Source organism: Capra hircus, chromosome 15 (genome assembly GCF_001704415.2).
Source record: "Capra hircus breed San Clemente chromosome 15, ASM170441v1, whole genome shotgun sequence".
Lineage (NCBI taxonomy): Eukaryota > Metazoa > Chordata > Mammalia > Artiodactyla > Bovidae > Capra > Capra hircus.
In genome coordinates, this window is record NC_030822.1 from 48,642,406 (window position 1) to 48,666,709 (window position 24,304).

The following is a 24,304-nucleotide window of genomic DNA, read 5'->3' on the forward strand; positions in this document are numbered from 1 at the left end:
TGGAAAAGGTCAGTTTTCATCCCAATCCCAAAGAAAGGCAATGCCAAAGAATGCTCAAACTACCGCACAATTGCACTCATCTCACACGCTAGTAAAATAATGCTCAAAATTTTCCAAGCCAGGCTTTAGCAATATGTGAATGAACTTCCAGATGTTCAAGCTGGATTTAGAAAAGGCAGATGAACCAAAGATCAAATTGCCAACATCCGCTGGATCATGGAAAAAGCAAGAGAGTTCCAGAAAAACACCTATTTCTGCTTTCTTGACTATGCCAAAGCTTTTGACTGTATGGATCACAATAAACTGCGGAAAATTATTGTGTTTAGTATCTCTTAATTGTTCAGAATCTTTTGTGAGTTTTGAGGGTGCACTGCAGTTTAAAAGAATGTTCACCACCTTTCTTCCCACTGCTACTGCTACTGCTAAGTCGCTTCAGTCATGTCCGACTCTGTGCGACCCCATAGACGGAAGCCCACCAGGCTCCCCTGTCCCTGGGATTCTCCAGGCAAGAAAACTGGAGTGGGTTGCCATTTCCTTCTCCAAGGCATAAAAGTGAAAAGTGAAAGGGAAGTTTCTTAGTCATGTCTGACTCTTAGCGACCCCATGGACTACAGCCTACCAGGCTCTTCCATCCATGGGATTTTCCAGGCAAGAGTACTGGAGTGGGGTGCCATTGCCTTCTCCGCTTCTTCCCACATTCTGGATCAACTCTATCACCTCATCCTTAGCAAACTGTATCATAGGATCTTAGGTCAGTGACACAATAAAGTAAGCAATAAATATAAACCTGTCACTGGGGGATTACGGTCATCTTTCTGCTTGTGCAGACTACAACCGCCCTGGACGTGTCCTGCTGCAGAATCTCACCATGTCCTCCTCTGGGCTGTACCAGTGCACAGCGGGCAATGAGGCTGGGAAGGAAAGCTGTGTGGTGCGAGTGACTGTACAGTGTAAGTACCCAAAGTGTTGATGTGGTTTTGTCCCCGCACTGCCGGTTCAGTGTAAAACATTTTTAATCGCAGGTAAGAGTATGGCCAAAAGCTTCATCTCCAGAAGGACATGGTTATCACTGAAATAAATTCATTAGTTGCCAAGGACTATTCAACAGTTGCAGCTCACTCTAAATTTACAAGTATGTGTGAATTTTACGGCCCCCTAAAGAAATTTATTTTATCCAGGAAGGAACCAAATAGAGGTTTCCTTTATAAATGCAAATTTCCCTTAGAGAGAGTAACTTCTACAGTTTTCAGAGCTTCTCTGGTATCTGCTGTTGCTCAAAAATAATCAGCTTAGGGACTTCCGTAGAGGCCCAGTGGCTAACACTCTGTGCTCCCAATGCAGGGGGCACAGGTTCCATCCCTGGTCAGGGAACTATTTAATAGATTCTGCATGCTGCAACTAAGATCCGGCACAGCCAAATAATAACAAATATTTAAAAACTTAATCAGCCCCAAATAATCCTAATGTCAACAAGGCATATTTTAGGGTTGCTCTCCTGCTCCCCGGACAGTCATACACACCCAGAGAGGATAATGAGGAACTCAGGGAGACAGATATGAAGATCTGGAAATACTCATCCAGAGCTTTATGTATTTTAAATCTATGTATTGCATAGCTTATGTTTGGTTTTGCTTTGTGTCTGAGAAAACAGATGTACAGAGCGTGGGCATGATTGCAGGAGCAGTGACAGGTATGGTGGCCGGAGCCCTGCTGATTTTCCTCTTGGTGTGGCTGTTGATCCGAAGGAAGGACAAAAAGAGATATGAGGAAGAAGAGAGACCAAATGAAATTCGGTAAACCTCCCACAGAATCCCCTTTCTCACCTAGGCTACCTTTCTAGGGCCAGCTCCATAATGACCAGCCAACAAAACTGTCCCATTTACTTATAACCTTGAATCTGTTACAAGGATTATTCTGGTAGGTAAGGACTTGCAGCCCAGGGGCAGAAGGACGGTTGACCTTGACTGTCTTGTGAAACTATCTGCATCAGAGACTTAATAGATAAACTTTACATTACTTCTGATTACCTTCCACTTATAAAAGCCCTAAAATAAAGAAAGGGCCTAGCCCATCCATGGGCCTTTAAAGAGTTTCCACAGACTGACTCCAAGTTGAGGGGAGTGCTGTGTGGACACTCGGTGGGGAGTGCCCGGTCCCCCCCACTTCGCGCCGCAGTCACAGGGGTTGATCTTGGGGATGCACATCCGCCTGCGCCCACGCGAGGGCTCAGGACGCAGGGGGAGTCCATATTTCCCTAAGTGGTAACTCAAGGTTTCCAGCTTGAGGAGTTGATGGATGGGGCAGCCTCCGAAAGCCACAGCCAGAGCGGAAGCTTTCACAATCCTGTAGTCCTAAAATCTATCTTCGGTGTTTTTCCCTCTCAGAGAAGATGCGGAAGCCCCGAAAGCCCGCCTGGTGAAGCCCAGCTCCTCTTCCTCGGGCTCTCGAAGCTCTCGCTCCGGCTCCTCCTCCACGCGCTCCACCGCCAACAGCGGCTCCCGCAGCCAGCGGACCCCATGCGCCGAGGCTGCGCGCCGGCCAGGGCTGGGCGCCCACGCCTACGGCCCGGTGGGGCCCGAGGCCCGAGGTTCTGAACCAAAGAAAGCCTCCCACGCTACCCTGACCAAAGCAGAAAACACCCCCAGCACGATCCCCAGCCAGAGCAGAGCCTTTCAAACTGTCTGAGTTAGAGTGGACTTGACTCGCTGGCTTTTCCCAGGCGTCAGGATTCTTCCGGTCATCGACACTCAGTCACCAGCCACACGACCCGCCTCGAGCCCAACAAGGGGTCATTTAAATAGCAGCAACCACTGCACGGAACAGATTCAAAGGAACACTTTCCTTACATGACACCAAACGAGGAAAAGGATGTAAGCTGATCATCTCCAAAAAGGCACCTCACTGTGCCTTTAGACCAGAGTTGGGGGGCGGGGGGGAATGGGGGCCCAAATCTGGGTGTTTGGGGACCAGGAGCCATGGTGAAAGAGTTGGGGAAAGGGGAAGTGAACACACTTAGAACTTCTCACTTGCAGTTTTGTATCAACGTGTTGACTCACCATTGTCAAGAAACGAGGTGTTGTTCATAAATTTTCTATGCATTCCTGCAAACCTACTGGATTATTATGACTGTTCAGAGTCAAACAGAACCTACAGCCTTATATTACACCTATTTGCACCATGAGAAACTCCAAAAAATGAAACATGTCTCTTCTGTCCTGACTTGACTTCATTTACCACAAAGTTTGGGTATTAATTTCAAGAGGAGTTGAAATAGTGGGAGATGGAGAATGACTGAACTTTTCCACGACTTACCGGTTGAACACCAATGATCCACTATCAATCTTCCTACTTATATTGAACCATAAGAGAAATGAAAAAGGAGTTCAAAATGTGTAATGAGGGACTGTGAATAACTTTCCATTTTGATGTTCAGAGGGCCACTGACAAATATCAGAAATATATGCTGGAATAATTGTGGATTTTCCCTCATAGTGGATGTCTCTAAGGATTTTCTGTTGGGTATCTGTGGAGCAAGAAAACTAGGTGTTTTAACATTTAACAATCTCCTTAGAAGGAAGTCTTTGAGAGAAAAGGTCTTTTCAGGATGCTGGAAGATCATCCAACAAACCATTACAGTCTCTTTCTGTGAACATATGAAATCAGAATTTCAAAACTGACTAGACCAGAAAGGGAGATTAAATCAGTTTTCTCTTAATATGTCAAGGAGTGACATCAGAAGTTCAGTACTGCATCAAACTTGGGAGTTTCCTCCACTTCTTTCCTTTTAGGAGGATGTGAACATGGGACTTGTATTGATTCTAGGCCTTAAATTATCAGAGATCAGGGATTGCCAACATTTCCTGGTGGCACTGCATGGACATCATACCATTCCCTCCGGAGAGGCTGAGACAGACAGAAATTCAGTACTTTCCCAGTTTAGCCTGTAAGGAAGCCTAGCTCTAGGCTGGAAGGAGAGGAAATGAACATTTAGGGAAGAGATGGTGAGGATAACTAGTGGGTGGCAGGGGGATCTGGGTTACTGCCTGTTAAATATTGTCGGCATCTTGGAAAGATTTGAGGAAATGATTCACCAGGATAGCTCTCACAAGAGCTGACTCATGGGAGAAGAAAGGTGGGGTCTGTGAAATAAAAAGAAAGCAGCCTCCCATACAATAACTTGCTTTTTTAATAGTTTTGACTACTCTGCTAGTCAAATTCATCCTACAATTCATTCTTTGGCAAGAATGCCAAACCTGAAATAGCCCTTCAGACTCTAAAGCAAATGTCAACAGGTCACCATTGGTAGAGCAAAATGTTTATTATTAAAAGGCCAAGAAGTCCCTGGCAGGGCAGTGGTTAGGACTCTTTGCTTTCACTGCCAAGGGTGCAGTTTCAGTCACTGGTCAGGGAACTACAGTCCTGATAGGTGAGTGGGGCAGCCAAAAATAATTAATTAATTAAACATTGTTAAAAAGGCAGCAGGCTATGAGAAAGGAAAAGTAGTGCTAAATGTGGTGATGAAATCCGTTTGTTTTGGGAATCTAAGTTCCCCAACCAGGGATCAAATCTGTACCCCCCTGCATTGTGAGCAAGGAGTCTTAACCACTGGACCATCAAGAAAGTCCTGATGAAAGCCCTGTTTCTGAAATGGGAATCAGGTGCTTAAAGGGGAAAAGTTGACCTAGGATTTTGTCCCATTTTTGTTTTCATTTTTACCTCTAATTATCACATACTATAAATGCATTTCTAAAGTCCTTTAAGAAGCGGGTTTTACCCTTGTCTAAAAGTTTCATTTTGAGTTTTGTCTTCCTCTAAAAAAGAAGTTGGGGGGAATTCCCTGAAGTCTAGTGGTTAGGGCTGTATGCTTTCACTGACAAGGGTGCTGGTTCAATCCCTGGTCAGGGAACTAAGAGCCCACAAGCAGCACAGCTCCGCCAAAAAAAAGTTGGGAACTGAGACACTGAGGAAGCAAAGAATGTCTGCCATTAGTTTAAGAGGGTTAGCGTATTTGGAATGCTTCTTATACTAACACTGCCTCCTTGTAAGATATAAATTTCTTATTTACTCCACCAACTTATTCTTCTGATCGTGTGGTGTCTAGGCGACATATCAATTCTGCTGTGTAATTCAGAGAATTCGCATTCCAGGAGTATCTGAGCCAAACTGAGTATACTGTGGCAGCTGCAGCAGTGCCATCACTAGCAATTTGCTCTTATCATTATTTATTACCTTTGAACCTAAGGTTTCCTGCCTATGCCTCTGCAGGCAGGAGTCAGTCCTCTTTGCATGAAAAGGTTTAAACAGGTTAGTTATTAGAAGACTAAAATACCAGTTGAATATTCATATTTTGAAAATCTATTCACACTGGAGATCTACAGAAATGCCACAAATTATTACCTGAAATCAGAAATTCTAGGAATTGAAGATTCTGAGATGAGATACTGAAGTCTTAATAGTGATGGTGTGCTTGCTTCTCTTTCAGTTAGGCTTTTGGGTTCAGATATGACAGGCTCTGGGTTTAAAATAAAGTTTGAATCATTACTGGTGTCAAACCATATTCCATTAAACTTGCAAGTCAAATACATTTGATTCTTTAATATAAAACAAAAAAGGATAAAATAGATGGTAGAAGAAAAGGTACTTGTAGAAAGAAGATACAGATGGAATGATCTGGATGTTTAGAGAATAGCCATTTCAATGAAATATATATACACTAAACTTAAAATTGTAAAATAATGAAGTGATGCCTTTCTTGTTACACTGTATAAAATGAATTTCAAAACTGCCATTGCAAAAAGACATAATTTTGCTTGATTTCTGGTGTTAAGCTGTTTATATTTCAATTTTAACTTCAAGTTGCCTTGTCAATGGGACTGTTTGATCACAAAAACCAAATATTTATTACAAATGCATCTGTGTCAGCAATTTAAAAATAAATAAGTGAAGGTGACACTATAGGAGAGGCTGAAGTTCATATAATCTGCACTGGAAATTTATTTATTAGCTTGCTGCCAAGTGAAGAAAAGAACTCAGACTGCATATGATGTATTATTTATTGATTTCAGTCACAAATATATCAAGCACTTTTTTCTCACAAGGCAAGATACTAAGTAGTCCTGGACATACAAAGTGATGACAAAGTTCATGACAGTTTCTGCTCTTAAGGACTTAATCAAAATAACAAATAGTATTTATAAGCAATATTTTATGCCAAGGTGAAGTACCAATAAAAAAGTCCACACTAAGGGGTTCAAATAAATCTGGGGAAAAAAAGTTACCAAATTAAATGCGGTACTATATGCAAAGCCCTTAGAATAATGCTTGGCCTGTGACACTCAAAAAATGTAAATCATGACCCTCTTCCCCAGCCAGAAGCCCTAGGGTTCAGACTCCAGTACTGTAGCCCTTGAAACCTTGTGCATTTAAAAGAGGTGGAAACAGGGCATGTATCATAATTTGAAGTTTAAATATATAAACTCTGACTCATTCTAGTTAAAAAGAAGAGCCTTTGAATCCTAGAACATGTTTTGAAAATGACCAGAGACCATGGGGAAAGCTTATCTGCTCAGCTTTCTGCAATCACTGCTATTAGGTGCAATTCCCCAAACCCGCGTATTTGAGCCTTCGTTTTATTTTCCACTGCTTTATATATTGTAAGTAGTTCAGAGCTAAGTTTAAAAACCTGCAAAACGTAGGGTGTGATTCACATTGTACTTGATAAGTTGGGTGGGGAGAGGAAGTCTGCAGATGACAAAGAAAATTGAAAAAAGCCTGCCTCAGCACACATCTTTCGCTTTTTGCAGTTCAAGTTACATGAGCTTACAGAAAGGAAATAACTAATCTAAAAACACCAAAGAATCTGGAATTAAGAGCTAGGCTCTACTCTAGCTCAGCCAGCTGTTTAACGTCCCACAAATAATCTCTCTGAACCTCATTTCTCTCCTAACACAGGCATGAATGCTATGTCTCAGAGAACTGCCTTGATGATAATGAAATAACAAACGAAAGCACACTGTACCCCATGAAAGCATCATATAAAACGAGCTCCTTGAAAAATGGCGAGAAATTAGGTGTGTATCTCCATGGACTCAAGCCCACATTTCCCTCCAGAAGGCAATACAGAAAGAAAATCCTTTGATCCAATATTCGACTCTGTCTCTAGGCTTTACTGGCTTTGACAAGGGAAAGGTAACCCCTTTCTGTCAGCCTCTCTCTAAGTCTGGAGACGTTTCTAATTCCAGCCACACCACTGAAAGTTCTGCTAGGTAGTATTAAAAAACCCTTTCACCTATTTGTGTCCACTCATCTACTAAACAGTACAGTCTGTTTGAAAGAGCACACTGGAAATCATTCAACGTGGTGAGAAAGGCGCACAAGGCCCCAAACACCACGCCAAGCACCACAATTTGAAATTCTAGGTACCCTGTTTTATGCACTCCATTCGTTCAGTAACATTTTCAACACCTCTCTGCCAGGTCGCTCGGTTAGTTTTTGACGAAAGTCAAGGCAGGAAATATATTACCTCACATTACTGAGAACAGGAGGCTCAGGAAGTCTAAATACAAGGACACCGGGCTACCGGAAGCCAGGTTCCCAACGCCTGGATCATTTACAAGGAAAAAACTCCTTGCTGCTGCTGCTGCTGCTAAGTCGATTCAGTTGCGTCCGACTCTGTGCGACCCCAGAGACTGTAGCCCACCAGGCTCCCCCGTCCCTGGGATTCTCCCGGCAAGTACACTGGAGTGGGTTGCCATTTCCTTCTCCAATGCATCAAAGTGAAACGTGAAAGTGAAGTCGCTTAGTCGTGTCCGACTCTTAGCGACCCCATGGGACTGCAGCCTACCAGGCTCCTCCACCCATGGGATTTTCCAGGCAAGAATACTGGAGTGGGTTGCCACTGCCTTCTCCGAAGAACTCCCTAGTTTTTCTTTAAAAACACAAAACTGAAAAGTGCGGGGACCCGGGCGGGTGGAGGAGGGGCCATCTATTTTCGGCGGGAGACTAGGGTCGGCGGAGGCATCAGCGCTCCAAAAACAGAGTTTGGCCATCTATTTCGCTGAGGGTCCAGACACAGCATCCCCACTCGAACCCGCCCGCTCAATCTCTGCGTGAGGGTCAGCCAGCCTCCAGCTTCCATGAAATGAGGTGCTAGGGGCCTGTCCGGCTAACCTGTCGCACCCTGCGCAGAGGCGAGAACCCCAACCTCCCTTCCGCCACGGCGGCTGACCGGCTCCTTCCATCCCTAGATCTGGGTGCCACTGGGCAAGTTACCCTCCCAGCGCCCTGGGGTAGGAACGTCCGACTCCGCCGCTCTGGATCAGCTCTAGACTAGAGCCGCGCTGGCTATGTGGGTGTGTGGCCTCCGGGAGGTCTTAAAAAATCACCTATAAGGCCAGGGTGGGAGTCGGGCAAGAGAATGGTGGGGGAGGGGCGCAACCTTAGCCGCCATTTTGTCCTCGCTCCACTTCCGTCTTCTCTCCCCGGCTCCCGCGGCCGGACCCCTCCCCGCAGGCCCTGCGCTCTAGCTGCCGGGGTTCCGCATGAGCGGGATTGCGGGTCGTGCTGCTGTTATTGGCTGGTTCCAGATTGGCCCGCCCCGCTTCCTCCCTCTCCTTCCGTCCCTCCCGCCTGAGCTTTCTGGGGACGCATGCGCAGCGGCAGACGCGCCCTTCCTCCCCACCGCAGCCCTTAGCCAAGGGTGACTGAGGACTCCCGCGCGCGGGCTCCGTCGGCCCCACCCTCCTTTTCCCCGGGGCCATTCGGAGAGCGGGGGCGAGAATGAAAGTTCCAGAACGCTGCGGTGAGTGCGTCATCGAGAGGCGGGGCGGGCTGCGGCCGGGAGAGGGAGGCCCGAGTGGTAGAGCCGGGTTCGTCATTGGGTCTTGCGGAGGTGGCCGCACTCCCATTGGCTGAGGGAGATATGATGGGCACCGGCAGGGGCGGGCCCCTTCTGGAAGGTTCTGAGGCAGGGTATAAGAGACGGGGCGGCGGGCGGAAACCGGTCTCATTGGACGCACCGGCAGCTTTCCAGATTGCTGACTTCTCCAGCAGAGCCGGGCCTACATTTTTGGTAAGTAAGGCCTACATATTTCAGCCTTCGATGGTCTGTCGGGAGCATATAGGCCGCTGCAGGCTGCATGGATTTGCGACCGCCCGAGGCTTTCTGAGCATCTCAGGCGGGGGGGCGGGTGTGTGTGGCAATTCTTTTGCCTCGATTGGGGGGCTTTGTTGTCCAGGGGAGGCGGCAGCCCAGGGGTCCAATCGCGACGGAGGACCGGGGCACGGAGGGAAGGCGGCGTGGTAGGCCATGCGGTGAGAAAGGGGCATCACTCGTCTCAGGGCGTGGAGCCAGCGGTCTAATAGTCGGCGGCTCTGTTTCCTTGTTTGAAGACCCAATGTTCTTCAAAGAGGAAGTCATTATTGGCGCGGCCCCAAGATGGGGGAGGGGGCTTCAGGGCATTTGCAGGCCTTGCGGCTTTGAGTACGGGTAGGGGGCAGGGCTAAGGTTCAGCCCGGGGCACGGGACCACGTGTTCAACTATGCCGCAGAACAGACCCTCCTTGCTGGTTTTCCTGTCTGCGGCGGCTTCCGCGGTTGGCAAGGCAACCTTACTGCAGCGCTTTACACGCTTGCTGTGACCCTCCCGCGTGATTATTTCTGACAAGGGCAGAGTTTCTTGGGTGAGGTACTAAGTATAATTTTCAAAGCGGTCGTAACCAGGTTGCGTTGATTTGGTAAATGTCTTGGTGCTTAATCTGCTTTTTTAACCACTTTTTCCCCCCTTTAGCAACCATGTCTAAGGGACCTGCAGTTGGCATTGATCTTGGCACCACCTATTCTTGTGTGGGTGTCTTCCAGCATGGAAAGGTGGAAATAATTGCCAATGATCAGGGGAACCGAACCACCCCAAGCTATGTCGCCTTTACTGATACTGAACGATTGATCGGTGATGCTGCAAAGAACCAAGTCGCAATGAATCCCACCAACACGGTTTTTGGTAAGCCTTAATTGTAGTGTGAATTTGAGGGATTTAGGCAGTGTGTAATTTGAGAAGCTGTTAGGTGTGAGGTGGCCATGAAATCCTTGAGAATAAGAAAAGATAACCCGTAGGAAACTTGATTATCCTTTCAAAATCTAATTGTAGTATCATGGCTATTCAGAAGTTGAACCCATTTAATTGTATGATCTTGAGTTGACAGGCAGTAGAATGGTGGTTTAAGTTCTTAGTGAAAAGATGTTGTATAATGAAATTCAAGGTAACAGTGTTTGATATCTTTGATAGATGCCAAACGACTTATTGGACGAAGATTTGATGATGCTGTTGTCCAATCTGATATGAAACATTGGCCCTTCATGGTGGTGAATGATGCTGGCAGGCCTAAGGTTCAAGTAGAATATAAGGGAGAGACAAAGAGTTTTTATCCAGAGGAGGTGTCATCCATGGTCCTGACAAAGATGAAGGAAATCGCAGAGGCCTACCTTGGGAAGGTGAGCACTATACTGCAGGAGGATGTGGAGGTTACCACATTTCTTGGTAATGTGGGGTTCTGGCTGACTAAAGAGTGAGCAGTAAAACTAGAATGGTGAAGATGTATTTTTGCATATCCAACTTGTTTTAATCTATTTTGTTAGACTGTTACCAACGCTGTTGTCACCGTACCTGCCTATTTCAATGACTCTCAGCGTCAGGCTACCAAAGATGCTGGAACTATTGCTGGTCTCAACGTACTTCGAATCATCAATGAGCCAACTGCTGCTGCTATTGCCTATGGCTTAGACAAAAAGGTACATACATGTTTTATATATGTTTCAGTCAAAGCTGAGTTATCACAAACATGAAAATAAATGATTCGTATTTTAACTTTCAGGTTGGAGCAGAAAGAAATGTGCTGATCTTTGATTTAGGTGGTGGCACTTTTGATGTGTCAATCCTCACTATTGAGGATGGAATCTTTGAGGTCAAATCTACAGCTGGAGATACTCACTTGGGTGGAGAAGACTTTGACAACCGCATGGTCAACCATTTTATTGCAGAGTTCAAGCGTAAACACAAGAAGGATATCAGTGAGAACAAGAGGGCTGTCCGTCGCCTTCGTACTGCTTGTGAGCGTGCTAAGCGCACTCTCTCTTCCAGCACCCAGGCCAGTATTGAGATTGATTCCCTCTATGAAGGAATCGACTTCTATACCTCTATTACCCGTGCCCGGTTTGAAGAATTGAATGCTGACTTGTTCCGTGGCACCCTGGACCCTGTGGAGAAAGCCCTTCGGGATGCCAAACTGGACAAGTCTCAGATTCATGATATTGTCTTGGTTGGTGGCTCAACCCGCATCCCCAAGATTCAGAAACTTCTCCAGGACTTCTTCAATGGGAAGGAACTGAATAAGAGCATCAACCCTGATGAGGCTGTTGCATACGGTGCAGGTAATCTCTCTATTTAAACAGCAGTTGGGAGGCCTAAGCTAAATTTCGCTGTGATGAATGATTTTTAAACATTCGTAGTTTCCACCAAAAGCTTCAGCTAATGATGGCAAAACTTCCTTGGATGTCTGAGCGCTTGAGAATTGTTAGTAAGATGAGTTCAACTGTGGTTTTTCTTTAAAAAATAATTCTCTCTTTAATGTAGCTGTCCAGGCAGCCATTTTGTCTGGAGACAAATCTGAAAATGTTCAAGACTTGCTGCTGTTGGATGTCACTCCTCTTTCCCTTGGAATTGAAACTGCTGGTGGAGTCATGACTGTCCTCATCAAGCGTAATACCACCATTCCTACCAAGCAGACACAGACTTTCACCACCTACTCTGACAACCAGCCTGGTGTGCTCATTCAGGTGAGCTGGCTCAGTTTGGCTTACTTGAGCTGCTGTAAAATTGGGCAGGATTTGTTCTGCTGTGATGATGGATTCCAAAACCATTCGTAGTTTCCACCAGAAATCCTGTGTTGGCCAACTCCTTCCTTGGATGTCTGAGCGATCAGTCTTGCCTAATCAAACTTATCCAAATTTAAGCTAGTAGAGAAACTGAGTTTTCTCCTCTTTTTGTAGTATTTCTGTAACATGAATGTAATTTCTATAGGTTTATGAAGGTGAACGTGCCATGACCAAGGATAACAACCTGCTGGGCAAGTTTGAACTCACAGGCATACCTCCTGCCCCCCGGGGTGTTCCTCAGATTGAAGTCACTTTTGATATTGATGCCAATGGCATTCTCAATGTTTCTGCTGTGGATAAGAGCACAGGAAAAGAGAACAAGATTACCATCACTAATGATAAGGGTGAGTTTGGGCTACATATTGCGTTGTGTAGTGAGATCTGGTCTTTTAAGACGTTGGAGTTTGGGTTTTATTTTCCAAGTGTTTAAGCTTCCTAAGAGCATTGAGCCAAGAGATCACACTTAATCATTAAATGGAGTTGCAGGGTAATTGTTTATTCTTGCATAAAAGATTGCACCTAAAACACTGGTTAATCTTACAGGCCGCTTGAGCAAGGAAGACATTGAACGCATGGTTCAAGAAGCAGAGAAATACAAAGCTGAAGATGAGAAGCAGCGGGATAAGGTGTCTTCAAAGAATTCGCTTGAATCCTATGCCTTCAACATGAAAGCTACTGTTGAGGATGAGAAACTTCAGGGCAAAATTAATGATGAAGACAAACAGAAGATTCTTGACAAGTGTAATGAAATAATCAACTGGCTGGATAAGAACCAGGTTTGTAATTATTGCTAGAAACTTGAGGGTGTGGGGTTTTTGTGTTAAGGGCTTTAGCAAAAACTTAGGTTGGTTTTTTAAATTGAGGTCACAATGATGAATGGTCCAAAACATTCGCGGTTTCCACCAGAACCCTAGATGTTGGCAATTCCTTCCTTGGATGTCTGAGTGACCCAAGACCTCCAATGTAACCTAAATGTTGTTTATAGTATCAGGTTGATTGCATCAAACTTAATCCTCCATTTAAAGAATTTATGGTAATAGGATTTTTTTATTTCTCTTTAGACTGCAGAGAAGGAAGAATTTGAACATCAGCAGAAGGAGCTGGAAAAAGTTTGCAACCCCATCATTACCAAGCTGTACCAGAGTGCAGGAGGCATGCCTGGGGGCATGCCAGGAGGAATGCCTGGGGGCTTCCCTGGTGGTGGAGCTCCTCCATCAGGTGGTGCCTCCTCTGGGCCCACCATTGAAGAGGTTGATTAAGCCAGCCTAGCATAGATTTAGCATTGTTCCACACAAAACATGAAGGACCCAAATGGTAGCAAATCCCATGGCAGTTACAAAGTTGAGCTGCTATAGTAAATAAACTGGGCATTCTTGATACTTGAACATGGAATGTGTGTGCACATGGAAAAACATTGCACTTTACAAGCACTGTATTGTAAGTGGAAAAATGCAATGTCTTAAATAAAACTGTATTTAAAATTGGCACCATAAAATTGTCTTGACTCTGCTTACAAGGGTAGTAAGTGTTTGGCTTTGGGAATTCTTTGGCTAAATATAATAGTATCTTAGTTCTCAGATTGTTCAGCCTAAGTGAATGCTTAAAGGCTTTGAATTAGGTAAAGTGGGAAAATGGGTAAACATTTCCATCACTATACTGACACAGTGCTAAGTCTATGTTATTACTAATGTAGTTTGAGCTATAGATACTGATGCTTTGTAGGTTGGGAACAGGCATCTCAAATATTCAGTAAATCTTGTGATTGAAACAGTTCAGAAGACACGAGGCAAAAATTGGGCAAGGAAATGGGTGAACAGGTCACAATCTGCAACTAGACCACCTTACTGTGAAGCCCTGTTAATCTGTTGCAGAGGCTTTTCTGTTTTCCTAACTTGAGGCTTAGGAGTTGGGTGTCGTGAAGCTGGCTGTTAGGGTTGGCATAGTGAGGGCCTTTGCCCATCATGTAATTAAGTTTGAGAAATTGGCCATTTAATTCTGATTTCATTTTAAATCATAGCCTTAACTCAGGAACTTAAAAGAGGCAAAAGCTGATTCTGAACAGTTGTGCTTATCAAGCGTAATTACACTGGACTGCCTTGAAGTAAGCTTTCTTGGGAACAAAGGCCTCAGTATACCTTGGCTGTTTAAGCTTGAGTTGACAGAATCAAAGGATTGTTGGGCTATGGGTCAGAGGTTTTGCATCTGGGAATGTGAATCCTGTAGTCATCTTTGTGAGAGAATACGTGTTTCACATTTGCAACCCCGTGGACTAGGGCTCCCTTCCATGGGATTTTCCAGGCAAGAGTACTGGAGTGGGTTAAGATACCCTTTATCAACTGGCCCAGGGATGGAGCCTGTGTTGTGCCTCTTAGGTCTCCTGCACTGGCAGGTGGGTTCTTCGTTCTCTAACCACCAGCATTATCCATGTACTCATGATTCCTGCTTAACAGCAGTCTGCCACCTAGTGGTCATCTAGGAAAAACTAGGCTAGGGATGGTGGTCTTAAGTCAGTTTAAGCTCCTAGCAGTGACCAGGGCAATGGTACCCCACTCCAGTACTCTCTGGCCTGGAAAATCCCATGGACTGAGGAGCCTGGCAAGCTTCAGTCTGGGGTCGCTGAAGGTGGGACACGACTGAGCGACTTCACTTTGACTTTTCACTTTCGTGCATTGGAGAAGGAAATGACAATCCCCTCCAGTGTTCTTGCCTGGAGAATCCCAGGGACGGGATCCTGGTGGGTTGCTGTCTATGGGGCTTGCACAGGGTCGGACACTGAAGCGACTTAGCAGCAGAGTGACCAATAACTCCAGTCTCTATGTAGCTTTTTGTTCTTGAGTGACCAACGTAGATTGGAGTTCAAAAGAATGTTTCTGCATTAAGTAAACAGTTTTGTTTACAGGTTGCTGGGTATAGCTAGTAGGCTGTCATTGGTAAAACAGTTTAAGTTCAGTAAGATGAAGAATTCAGTAAAACAGTGCATATCACACTGGCTATTTTGTGACTTAGGTGTTAATGTTTGACATTGCTCTAGGAAATTCTGAGCCAGCAGTGAGTCATTTTTTCACCAGTTCATGAAGGTGACCTGGTGCAAACCCTATGGGGCAATTTTGGATTATTTTTGGTTTGGTTTTGGCTTTTCTTTGAGACCACTGAATGTATGTGATCTTGGTAAGAAAATTGGAAATGAAATGTGATAGTGAAACAAGACCTCTTTCACTTCACAAGATAGTGAAACGCAAAACACCGATGAAATGTTGTGGTAGCCATTACTACAAGTTGAACAAAATACATGCTTCTTCAATGAGATTGAAATAAAATGCACTATTTCCCTTATACAGATGGAAGAAATAATACATTGCAGGGCTTGTATAATAGGGTTTGGCAGAAGTTAGGGATTAACTATTTGCTAGTTACACTGACTTTCCTGTATTTAGTCTGAAAGAATGCATATGAGGACTCTAGAGAAGTTAAACAGAGATTGAGTAAACTGGGTGAGGAGACCAGTCAGGCATTTAAGTATTGGGTAGACTTTATTCTAGAACTACTCTTGCATACCAGTGTAGCGGCACTGGCTCATCTCAGTGTAGAGCTGGGCTTCACATTTACTGAGGAATTTTTTTTTACAGCAAGGGAGTTTGTAATCAGAAAAGTTGGAGTTAATACCCAGGTGGCACTAGTAATTGCCTGCCAGTGCAGGAGACGGAGAGATGTAGGTTTGATCTCTGGGTCAGGAAGTTCTGGAGGAAGGCATGGCAACCCACTCCAGTATTTTTGCCTGGAGAATCTGACAAGCTACAATCTGTAGGGTTGCAAAGAGATAACCACTGAATAGACTTGGCATGCACTTAATGATTTTGGTCCCAATATTCATCAGATACTTAAAAAGTTCCCTGTTAGGTGTTTCCCCGCTCACCCCAGTCTTTGGTGTTCAAACTTGGAGACTTAGCTTTTGCAGGAAGTTGAAGTAATTTGGGGTTTTGAGAAACCCAATGACTGAAGTCAGTTTTTGTCTTTCATTTTTGTGATAGTGTTTTTTTAATTTCTTGCTGAGGGCTAAGCCCTGACAGCAGTAGATGCAGAAGCTGGTAAAGATGTGTTCCAGCCTCATGAGCTTCTAGCGTAGCAGGAGAGACTGCCATGCACAAGATGAAGACAGTTGCAAGGGGGCATCCTTACTGTGGGAAGATGCTAGCAATGTGTATGAATTAGGTTGTTCATTACAGCTTAGGAAAAGATGCAGAGAAGGTGGCCATAAGAACAGCATTTTTTCCCATTCAGTTTAAATGAAGTTAAGTGGTTTCCATTTAATCTTACCTTATTTGATTATCTTTTAACAACCGTAGAACGACGATTGGGTCATCTGGCTGTGCGTATGTAAGTCTCTACAGGATGACCAAAGCAACTTTACTTCTGTGTGGATTATTGTAATGTGGTTATAAAGAGTCATGCCTCTGGATGCCTGGCTTTTAAATTTTGCACAGCGTGCCATTGACTTGGGAAGAGAGCAAAAAGTTCAGGGTCCCTCAATCTCCATGTCCACTTTTAAGAGTACACCCTCATTTCAGCTGGACTTACTAACACTTAACAATGCTATGGTTATGTTTAGAAATGTATTTGTATTACTCTAGTTGAGTAATAGTAATTATACTTTTAAACTACTAAAGGAAAATTTTTGTCTTTAAAAGCCAAAGCCATACATTTATGCCCAAATATTACTGCAGTCTTTGTGTACTTAAAATGTTCTATAAACAAAACGATGCCTGCAAACAGTGCTTTGCTCCAACAATACTGGGTATTTGATTCAACAATATTGCTATACAATATACCTTCATAGAAAAAATAGCCTTTTCAGTTCTATTAAGATGGAATGGAGTTGGTGAAGGAAAGGGAGTCCTGGCGTGCTGCAGTCCATGGGGTTGCAGAGTCAGACACTATTGGGCAACTGAACAACCAGGTGGAATGGAGTGCAGTAGTCTTTGTATGGCTATAAGGACATCTTTATCCACTAGATGGCAGTAAGCAATTTAGAAAATGACAGCTGAGGGAGGCTGCTGGAACATTTTCACTTAGGTTTGTGCTTTTGTTTGTTTCACAAGTTACCTAACTGGAAGCACAGCAAATGCTGAGGAAGGAAGTCAGCCTCAAATGTTCACATTCACATTCCAGGCAAAGCATTCACAGCTGAGGAAGTTGAACAGGTGCCCTAGTGGGGTGTATGGGTTTAAGTAGAGACTTTAGAGTAACTTGAGACAGGTAGGTCAGATACAGAGCTTTGACATGTGCAGGGATGAAGGGAAAAAAGGAGAGTCTCCTTGGGAAGAGAAAATAGTCTCTCCTGATTCTTTCATGGTCCATTTTTCCAAGTTTAAACTGTTAACGTTATTTCCCTCATCACCCTTGACTTTGACCCCTTAGACTCTCAGTACCTGTATGAAATGTTTGAATTCCTCACTAAACTCAAGCTCGTGAATGAATGTAAGAATATCCACACACTCCCGTATAATGTCTGGCACATTATATAAGCATGTAATAGCAAATGAGAAGGGGTGGGGCAGGTACCCAAGAGGTGAGTGGTAGAATGTGTTCTCTTTGAGCTTTATGATGGTTTGGTCATGGCTCTTGGAGTGGTGAGAGGCTGGCTGGGTTCAGGCTCCCTACAGATCTTTGCTGCAGTTGCTTGTTGCAGAGATGGGGAACCAAACTGGGGCTGCATGAGGTGAGGAAACGATCAAGTCTGGAGCAGCTCTAGCCTAAGGAGACGTGGCAGTAACAGAGCTGTCAGTCTTTGGCCTAAGGGACCACTTGCTCTCTTTAGATTGCCCCTGAGATCTGGGTGATATGGGGAGTGAGTGTGCTGAGCAGTATGAGGACAGTCAGGGCTTGCCAGGAAGATTGAGGCCTGTGCTAATAAGCTGGGCTGTAGTTCATAGGATGCAGCCAACCCCAGGGCCCTAAGGAAAAGGCTGTGGATCTTCCTGACCTTGGATTAGACACAAAACAAAAGAAAACATAGACACGTTGGACTTCATAAAAATTAAAAATGTGCTTAAAATGACACTATCAATACAGTGAAGAAAGGCAACCCACAGAATTGGGGAAAATACTTGTGTGTGTATACGCTCAGTTGCTTCAGTCATGTCTAACTGTGACCTATGGGCTGTAGCCCACCAGGCTCCTCTGTGCATGGGATTCTCTAGGCAAGAATACTGGAGTGGGTTGCCATGCCCTCCTCCAGGGGATCTTCCCAACCCAGGAACTGAGCCCATATCTCTGGCGTCTCCTGCATTATAGACAGGCTCTATTGAACCTAATAAAGTACTGCTATCTAAAATGTACTAAAAAACTCTTGTAAACTCAAAAAAGAGAAACCAGTGTTTACAAGGGACAACTGATCTAAATATGTATGTCTCCAAAGAAGATACACAAATTGTTAATAAGCACAGGGAAAGATTCTCAATATCATTAGCGATCAGAGAAATGGAAATCAAAACCTCAGTGAGAAGTTTAGAGTCACTAGGATGTCTGGACAGGAACAGTTGGCAAGGATGTATAGGAACTGGAACCCTCATACACTGCTGATATGAATGTGAAATGCAGCAACCCGTTTGCGAAACAGTCTGGCAGTTCCTCAAAAGTTAAACTTAGAATTAATTAACATATGACCCAGGCATTCTACCAGTTATGTACTCAAGAGAAATTAAAATATACATCCACACAAGCACTCACACATACACAGACACACACACAAACACACACACAGTATTACAATACCTCAAAAAAGACCATAACCCAAATGTCCATCAACTAATGAATGGATAAATAAAACGATATATCCACACAATGGAATATTACTCAGCTATAAGAATGAATGAAGTATTGATACATGCTCTAACGTAGATGATCCTTGATTATATGAAATGTCCAGAATAGGTAAATCTTTTGAGATAGGAAGTAGAAATAGGGGCTTTCATAACGCTGGGGGAAAGGACAGTTGGGGAGAGATGCAGAGTTATTGCAGACAGGTATGGGGTTTTGTTTTAGAATGATGAGATCATTCTAATTAGTTGTAGCAATAGTTGTATAATTCTGTGAATATGTTAAAATACTGAATTGGATACTTTAAATAGATAAATTAATGAATTGTGTGGTACAGATATAGTATTTCAACAAAGCACTTAAAAATTTGGGAGGTTTGTAAAAGAAGTTACAGAGCTGGCTTCCACAAAGAGGGGAGAGAGGGAGGGAGGGAGAAAGAGGGTGTATGTGAATATAAGATTTTTACTCTCAAGGAACCAAGTAATGTTGGCTGTGTGTTGGTTTTCCTTTTTATCCCCAGATTTACTGACATAATTGTCATATAATGTGTCAGTTTAAGGAGTGCAGCGTGTTGGTTTGATACTCTCATATTGTGAAGTGATTACCACAGTAAGGTTAGTTAGCACCTCCATCACTTTACATAATTGCCATTTCCTTTTTGTTTATGGTGAGAACATTTATGATTTACTCTCTTGAATGGACATGTGGACATGGGTTGGGGGAAAAGGTAGAGTAAGATGAATTGAGAGAGTAACATTGACATATATACACTGAGTTCAGTTCAGTCGCTCAGTCGTGTCTGACTCTGCAACCCCATGAATCGCAGCACGCCAGGCCTCACTGTCCATCACCAAGTCCCGGAGTTCACTCAAACTCATATCCATCAAGTCGGTGATGCCATCCAGCCATCTCATCCTTTGTTATCCCCTTCTCCTCCTGCCCCCAATCCCTCCCATCATCAGGGTCTTTTCCAATGAGTCGGTTCTTTGCATCAGGTGGCCAAAGTATTGGAGTTTCAGCTTCAGCATCAGTCCTTCCAATGAATATTCAGGACTGATTTCCTTTAGGATGGACTGGTTGGATCTCCTTGCTGTCCAAAGGACTCTCAAGAGTCTTCTCCAACACCACAGTTCAAAAGCAACAATTCTTCAGCGCTCAGCTTTCTTCACAGTCCAACTCTCACATCCATTCATGACTACTGGAAAAACCATAGCTTTGACTAGATGGACCTTTGTTGGCAAAATAATGTCTCTGCTTTTTTATATGCTGTCTAGATTGGTCATAGCTTTCCTTCCAAAGAGCAAGCATCTTTTAATTTCATGGCTGCAGTCACCATCTGTAGTGATTTTGGAGCCCCCCAAAATAAAGTCTGACACTGTTTCCACCGTTTCCCCATCTATTTGCCATGAAGTGATGGGACCAGATGCCATGATCTTTGTTTTCTGAATGTTGAGTTTTAAACCAACTTTTTCACTCTCTCACTTTCATGAAGAGGCTCTTTAGTTCTTCTTCACTTTCTGCCATGAGAGTGGTGTCATCTGCATTATTATCTGACGTTATTGATATTTCTGCTGGGAATCTTGATTCCAGCTTGTGCTTCATCCAGCCCGGCATTTCTCATGATGTACTCTGCATGTAAGTTAAATAAGCAGGGTGACAGTATACAGCCTTGATGTACTCCTTTCCCAATTTGGAACCAGTCTGTTGTTCTGTGTCCAGTTCTAACTGTTGCTTCCTGCATACAGATTTCTCAGGAGGCAGGTCAGATGATCTGGTATTGCCATCTCTTGAAGAATTTTCTGCAGTTTGTTGTGATCCACACAGTCAAAGCCTTTGGCATAGTCAATAAAGCAGAAGTACATGTTTTTCTGAAACTCTTGCTTTTTCGATGATGCAGCAGATGTTGGGGATTTGATCTCTGGTTCCACTGCTTTTTCTAAATTTTTTGAGCGTCTGGAAGTTCACAGTTCACGTACTGTTGAAGTCAATAAAGCAGAAGTACATGTTTTTCTGAAACTCTTGCTTTTTCGATGATGCAGCAGATGTTGGGGATTTGATCTCTGGTTCCACTGCTTTTTCTAAATTTTTTGAGCGTCTGGAAGTTCACAGTTCACGTACTGTTGAAGCCTGGTTTGGAGAATTTTGAGCATTACTTTGCTAGTGTGTGAGGTGAGTGCAATTGTGCAGTAGTTTGAGCATTCTTTGGCATTGCCTTTCATTGGGATTGGAATATATATATACTACAGTGTGTAAAATAGAAAGTTTCTGTATAGCACGGGGAGCTCAATTCGGTACTCTGTGGTGACCTAGTGGGGAGGCTCAAGAGGGAGGGCATGTAGGTATATATAGAGCTGATTCACTTCATTATACAGCAGAAACTAACAGTATTGTAAAGCAGTTATACTCCAATTTAAAAAAAAAAACAGATTTACTCTCTTAGCAATTTCTAAGTATTCAGTACATATATTGTCAAATATAATCATGGGGCTGTACATTAGATCCTCAAACTTATCTTGTGACCGAAAGCTTAGACCCTTTCACCATACTCTCCCATCACCCCACTGCCCTGTGCTGTTTTATTTTTTTGGCCACACTTGCGGCATGCCGGATCTTGGTTCCCTGACCAGGGATCAAACCCACGACCCCTGCCGCAGAAGTGCAGAATCTTGACTGCTGGACCTGGACCACCAGGGAAGTCCTGTGCTATTGTTTTCTAATGCCTACACTTCCCTTTGAGACATTGCGGACACTCAAACCAAGCAGATACAGATTCCAAACCCAGGAGTTGAAACAGTTAGGTTGGTGGGCTGACAGAAAGCAAGGTGCAGGCAAATAACCACTTGAGAGACCCTGCAAATATTCACCAGAAATCTTTTTGTTGATTTAGTGTTTCTTATGTCTGTCTGGGACCTGCTCTGCCATTTACTGGGTTTGTGACCTTGGGCAAATTATTCTTTCTGAAACTGAGTATCTTTACCTATGAAATGGGGATTATAGTCATCAACCATTAGGCTTGTTATGAGCATTAAATTAGCCAGTGTATGTAGAATGTTTAGCTCTGTGCCTGACTCATAGAGTAAGTATTAGAAGAGCTAGTATTATTAACTATTAGTTAGATAATATTAACATTTCCTAAGGCTGCCATAACAAAGTACCAAAAACTTAGGGGACTTCCCTGGTGGTCCAATGGTTAACACTTCACCTTCTAATGCAGGGTGTGCGGTGATTTGATCCCTGGTGGGGAGCTAAGATCCCACATGCCTCATGGCCAAAAAACAAAAACATAAAACAGAAGCAATATTATAACAAATTAAATAAAGACTTTAAAAATGGTCCACATCAAAAAATCTGTAACTCTCCCTTCGGCACGCCACTGAAGATCCTGGTGTCATCATGGGCCACTGCCATGCCCAGTGTTACAGGTATTTTAAGAGCAAGCCGTACCCAAAGTCTCACTTCTGCCAAGGTGTCCCTGATGCTGAGATGCATCTTTGACGTGATGCGGAAGAAGGCAAAACTGGATGAGTTCCCTCTCTGTGGCCACATGGGGTCAGATGAGTATGAACAGCTCTCTTCCGAAGCCCTGGAGGCTGCCCACATTCGTGCCAGCAAGTACAAAAAGTGGTGAAAAGCTGAGGCAAAGCTGGCTTTCACATCCAAATACAGCTCCACCCTTCCACATCATCCTCATCAACAGGTGTTGTCCTGTCCTGGAGCTGACAGGCTCCAGACAGGTTTGTGCGGTGCCTCTGGAAAGCCCCAGGGCACAGTGGCCAGGGTCCCCACTGGCCAAGTCACGATGTCCATCTGCACCAAGCTGCAGAACAAGAAGCATGTGATTGAGGCCCTCCTCAGGGCCAAGTTCAAGTTCCCTGGACACCAGAAGATCCCCAGAAGTGGGGATCTTCAAAGTTTAATGTGGATAACTTTGGAAACGCGGTGGCAGAAGAGTGGTTCTTTCCCTGTGGCTGGGGGTCAGATACTCACCCAGCCATGGTCCTCTGGACAGAGGGCAGGCCCTGTATGCATGAGAGCCTTGGGCTGTCCCCTCCTTACTCATGCATGCCTAGCAATAAATCCTACTTCCCTGCCTCCCAAAACCCCTACGGAGTACCAAAAACTTAACAGAAATGTATTGTCACAGTTCTGGAGGCTAGCAGTCAGAAATCAAGGTATTGGCAGTGCCATGCTCTCGAATACTCAGGGAGGGAGGGGTCCGGCTCCTCCCTTCTGGCTTTTGATGGCTGCCTGCATCCTTGGGCTTAAAGATGCATCAGTCCAGTCACGTGAGTGTCTTTTCCCTGTATGGGTCACATCTTTTTCCCTCTGTGCATGTCTGTTTCTGTGTCCAAATTCCTTTTTTTTTTTAAATAAGGACAGCAGTCATACTGGGTTAGGACCCACCATAGTGGCCTCATTTTAACCAATTACCTCTGTAATGACTATTTCCAAACGAGGTCACATTCTGAGGTTGTGGGGATTAGGACTTTTAACCATTTTTTTTAAATTGGGGTGAAGGGGACACAATTCACCCCATGATGGTCACATTCCCGGTCATCACAGATGAGGAATCCCCTCCCCAGCTTTTGCTCAAGAATAGAAAGTAAACCAGCTGAAATCTGAATACCTGTTCTTATGGGGGACCAACCAAAAGGCCTTTCTTTGCAGTCTCTTTCTCGGAAGCAGGCACACCGCAGGCCGCCAGCTGTGGACAGTGTTCCCTTATATCGTTTTACAAGCCCTTGGTCCCTCTGGATTTTCCAACAATGCCTAATTCTATTATTTCCAGTGATTTCCCCCTGGGCAGCAGTTTATTTCTGTCATCAAGTCTCTGATGAAATCTTTAGCCATGAAATATTTAGTCCAATCCCAACAAATCGTGTATAGTGTTAACATGTCACAAGCTGCCCGTGGCCTGCATTATGTGGTAATTTGGAAGCGAGAGGAGTGATAATACAGGGCCGGGCTTCTTTTGTGAGCTCGCATTAATGCTGGAGCTGGTGATGTCAATGGACAGCCCATCGATTTGGACTAATAGTGCATGGAGGGGGCAGAATTGGGGCGAGGTAGGGGATAAAGGATATTGACGGTCAGTCACCAGGATCCCGGCAGCTTTTAATCTATTATTGCCCTCTTTTAATGCAACTTCCGTGTCAACTGCATTTACTTCCACTGGCTCTGCCCGCTGTGCTGAACTGTGAAGCCGGTGGGATGCCACCCCCAGAGTGGCCCAAAGTTCCCCAGTATTGATTCTTTGATACTCTGGGGTGTGAATTATAATTATTTCATTAAGCTCTTTAATGGGTATCAACTATGAACCTTCGCCAGCCCAGGCTGGGGTGGCCAGGGCGAGGCCCGCATCATTAATCTGTGTTCATCTCGTTGCCACCAATTGTCCTGCCCTTAACCCTATTTTTTTCCTCCTATTATCGCGTCTATGGTTTTAGTGGGAAGCAGGTCGATCTACTCTCAGAGAGGAGCTGGGAAGGGGTGTTGCTGATTTGGGGAGGCTGGAGGGGAGGCCACGGTTGAGCAGATTGCATTGTCGGCTATTCACACA

The 24,304-nt window shown here is 44.4% G+C and overlaps 2 protein-coding genes and 1 pseudogene across 4 annotated transcripts in view; all 3 read left to right on the top strand.

Moving 5' to 3' along the window:
- Positions 1 to 3,391, top strand: part of CLMP (CXADR like membrane protein) — a 105,389-nt gene extending 101,998 nt beyond the window's left edge. For both annotated transcript variants that reach the window (XM_018059635.1, XM_018059636.1), the window contains 3 exons: positions 828 to 950; positions 1,652 to 1,793; positions 2,385 to 3,391. In XM_018059635.1, the coding sequence (XP_017915124.1) occupies positions 828 to 950; positions 1,652 to 1,793; positions 2,385 to 2,685 (566 nt within the window). In that variant the 3' untranslated portion in view covers positions 2,686 to 3,391. The remainder of the gene's footprint in view (positions 1 to 827; positions 951 to 1,651; positions 1,794 to 2,384) is intronic.
- On the top strand, positions 8,943 to 13,419 carry HSPA8 (heat shock protein family A (Hsp70) member 8). 2 transcript variants are annotated; one of them, XM_005689565.3, is made up of 9 exons: positions 8,943 to 9,070; positions 9,788 to 9,997; positions 10,283 to 10,488; positions 10,633 to 10,785; positions 10,869 to 11,424; positions 11,627 to 11,829; positions 12,074 to 12,272; positions 12,472 to 12,704; positions 12,990 to 13,419. In XM_005689565.3, the coding sequence occupies exons 2-9, from the start codon at positions 9,793 to 9,795 to the stop codon at positions 13,185 to 13,187; spliced, it is 1,953 nt and encodes a 650-aa protein (XP_005689622.1). In that variant the 5' UTR covers positions 8,943 to 9,070; positions 9,788 to 9,792; the 3' UTR covers positions 13,188 to 13,419.
- LOC102181970 lies at positions 22,138 to 22,775 on the top strand (annotated as a pseudogene).

What these genes read in the sequence shown, in the direction of transcription:
- HSPA8 (XM_005689565.3), top strand. Translation starts at nt 9,793, where the DNA reads ATGTCTAAGGGACCTGCAGTTGGCATTGATCTTGGCACCACCTATTCT. An exon ending in CAGAGGCCTACCTTGGGAAG is followed by an intron (nt 10,489 to 10,632) that starts GTGAGCACTATA and finishes CTATTTTGTTAG; the next exon opens with ACTGTTACCAACGCTGTTGT. An exon ending in TACCATCACTAATGATAAGG is followed by an intron (nt 12,273 to 12,471) that starts GTGAGTTTGGGC and finishes TTAATCTTACAG; the next exon opens with GCCGCTTGAGCAAGGAAGAC.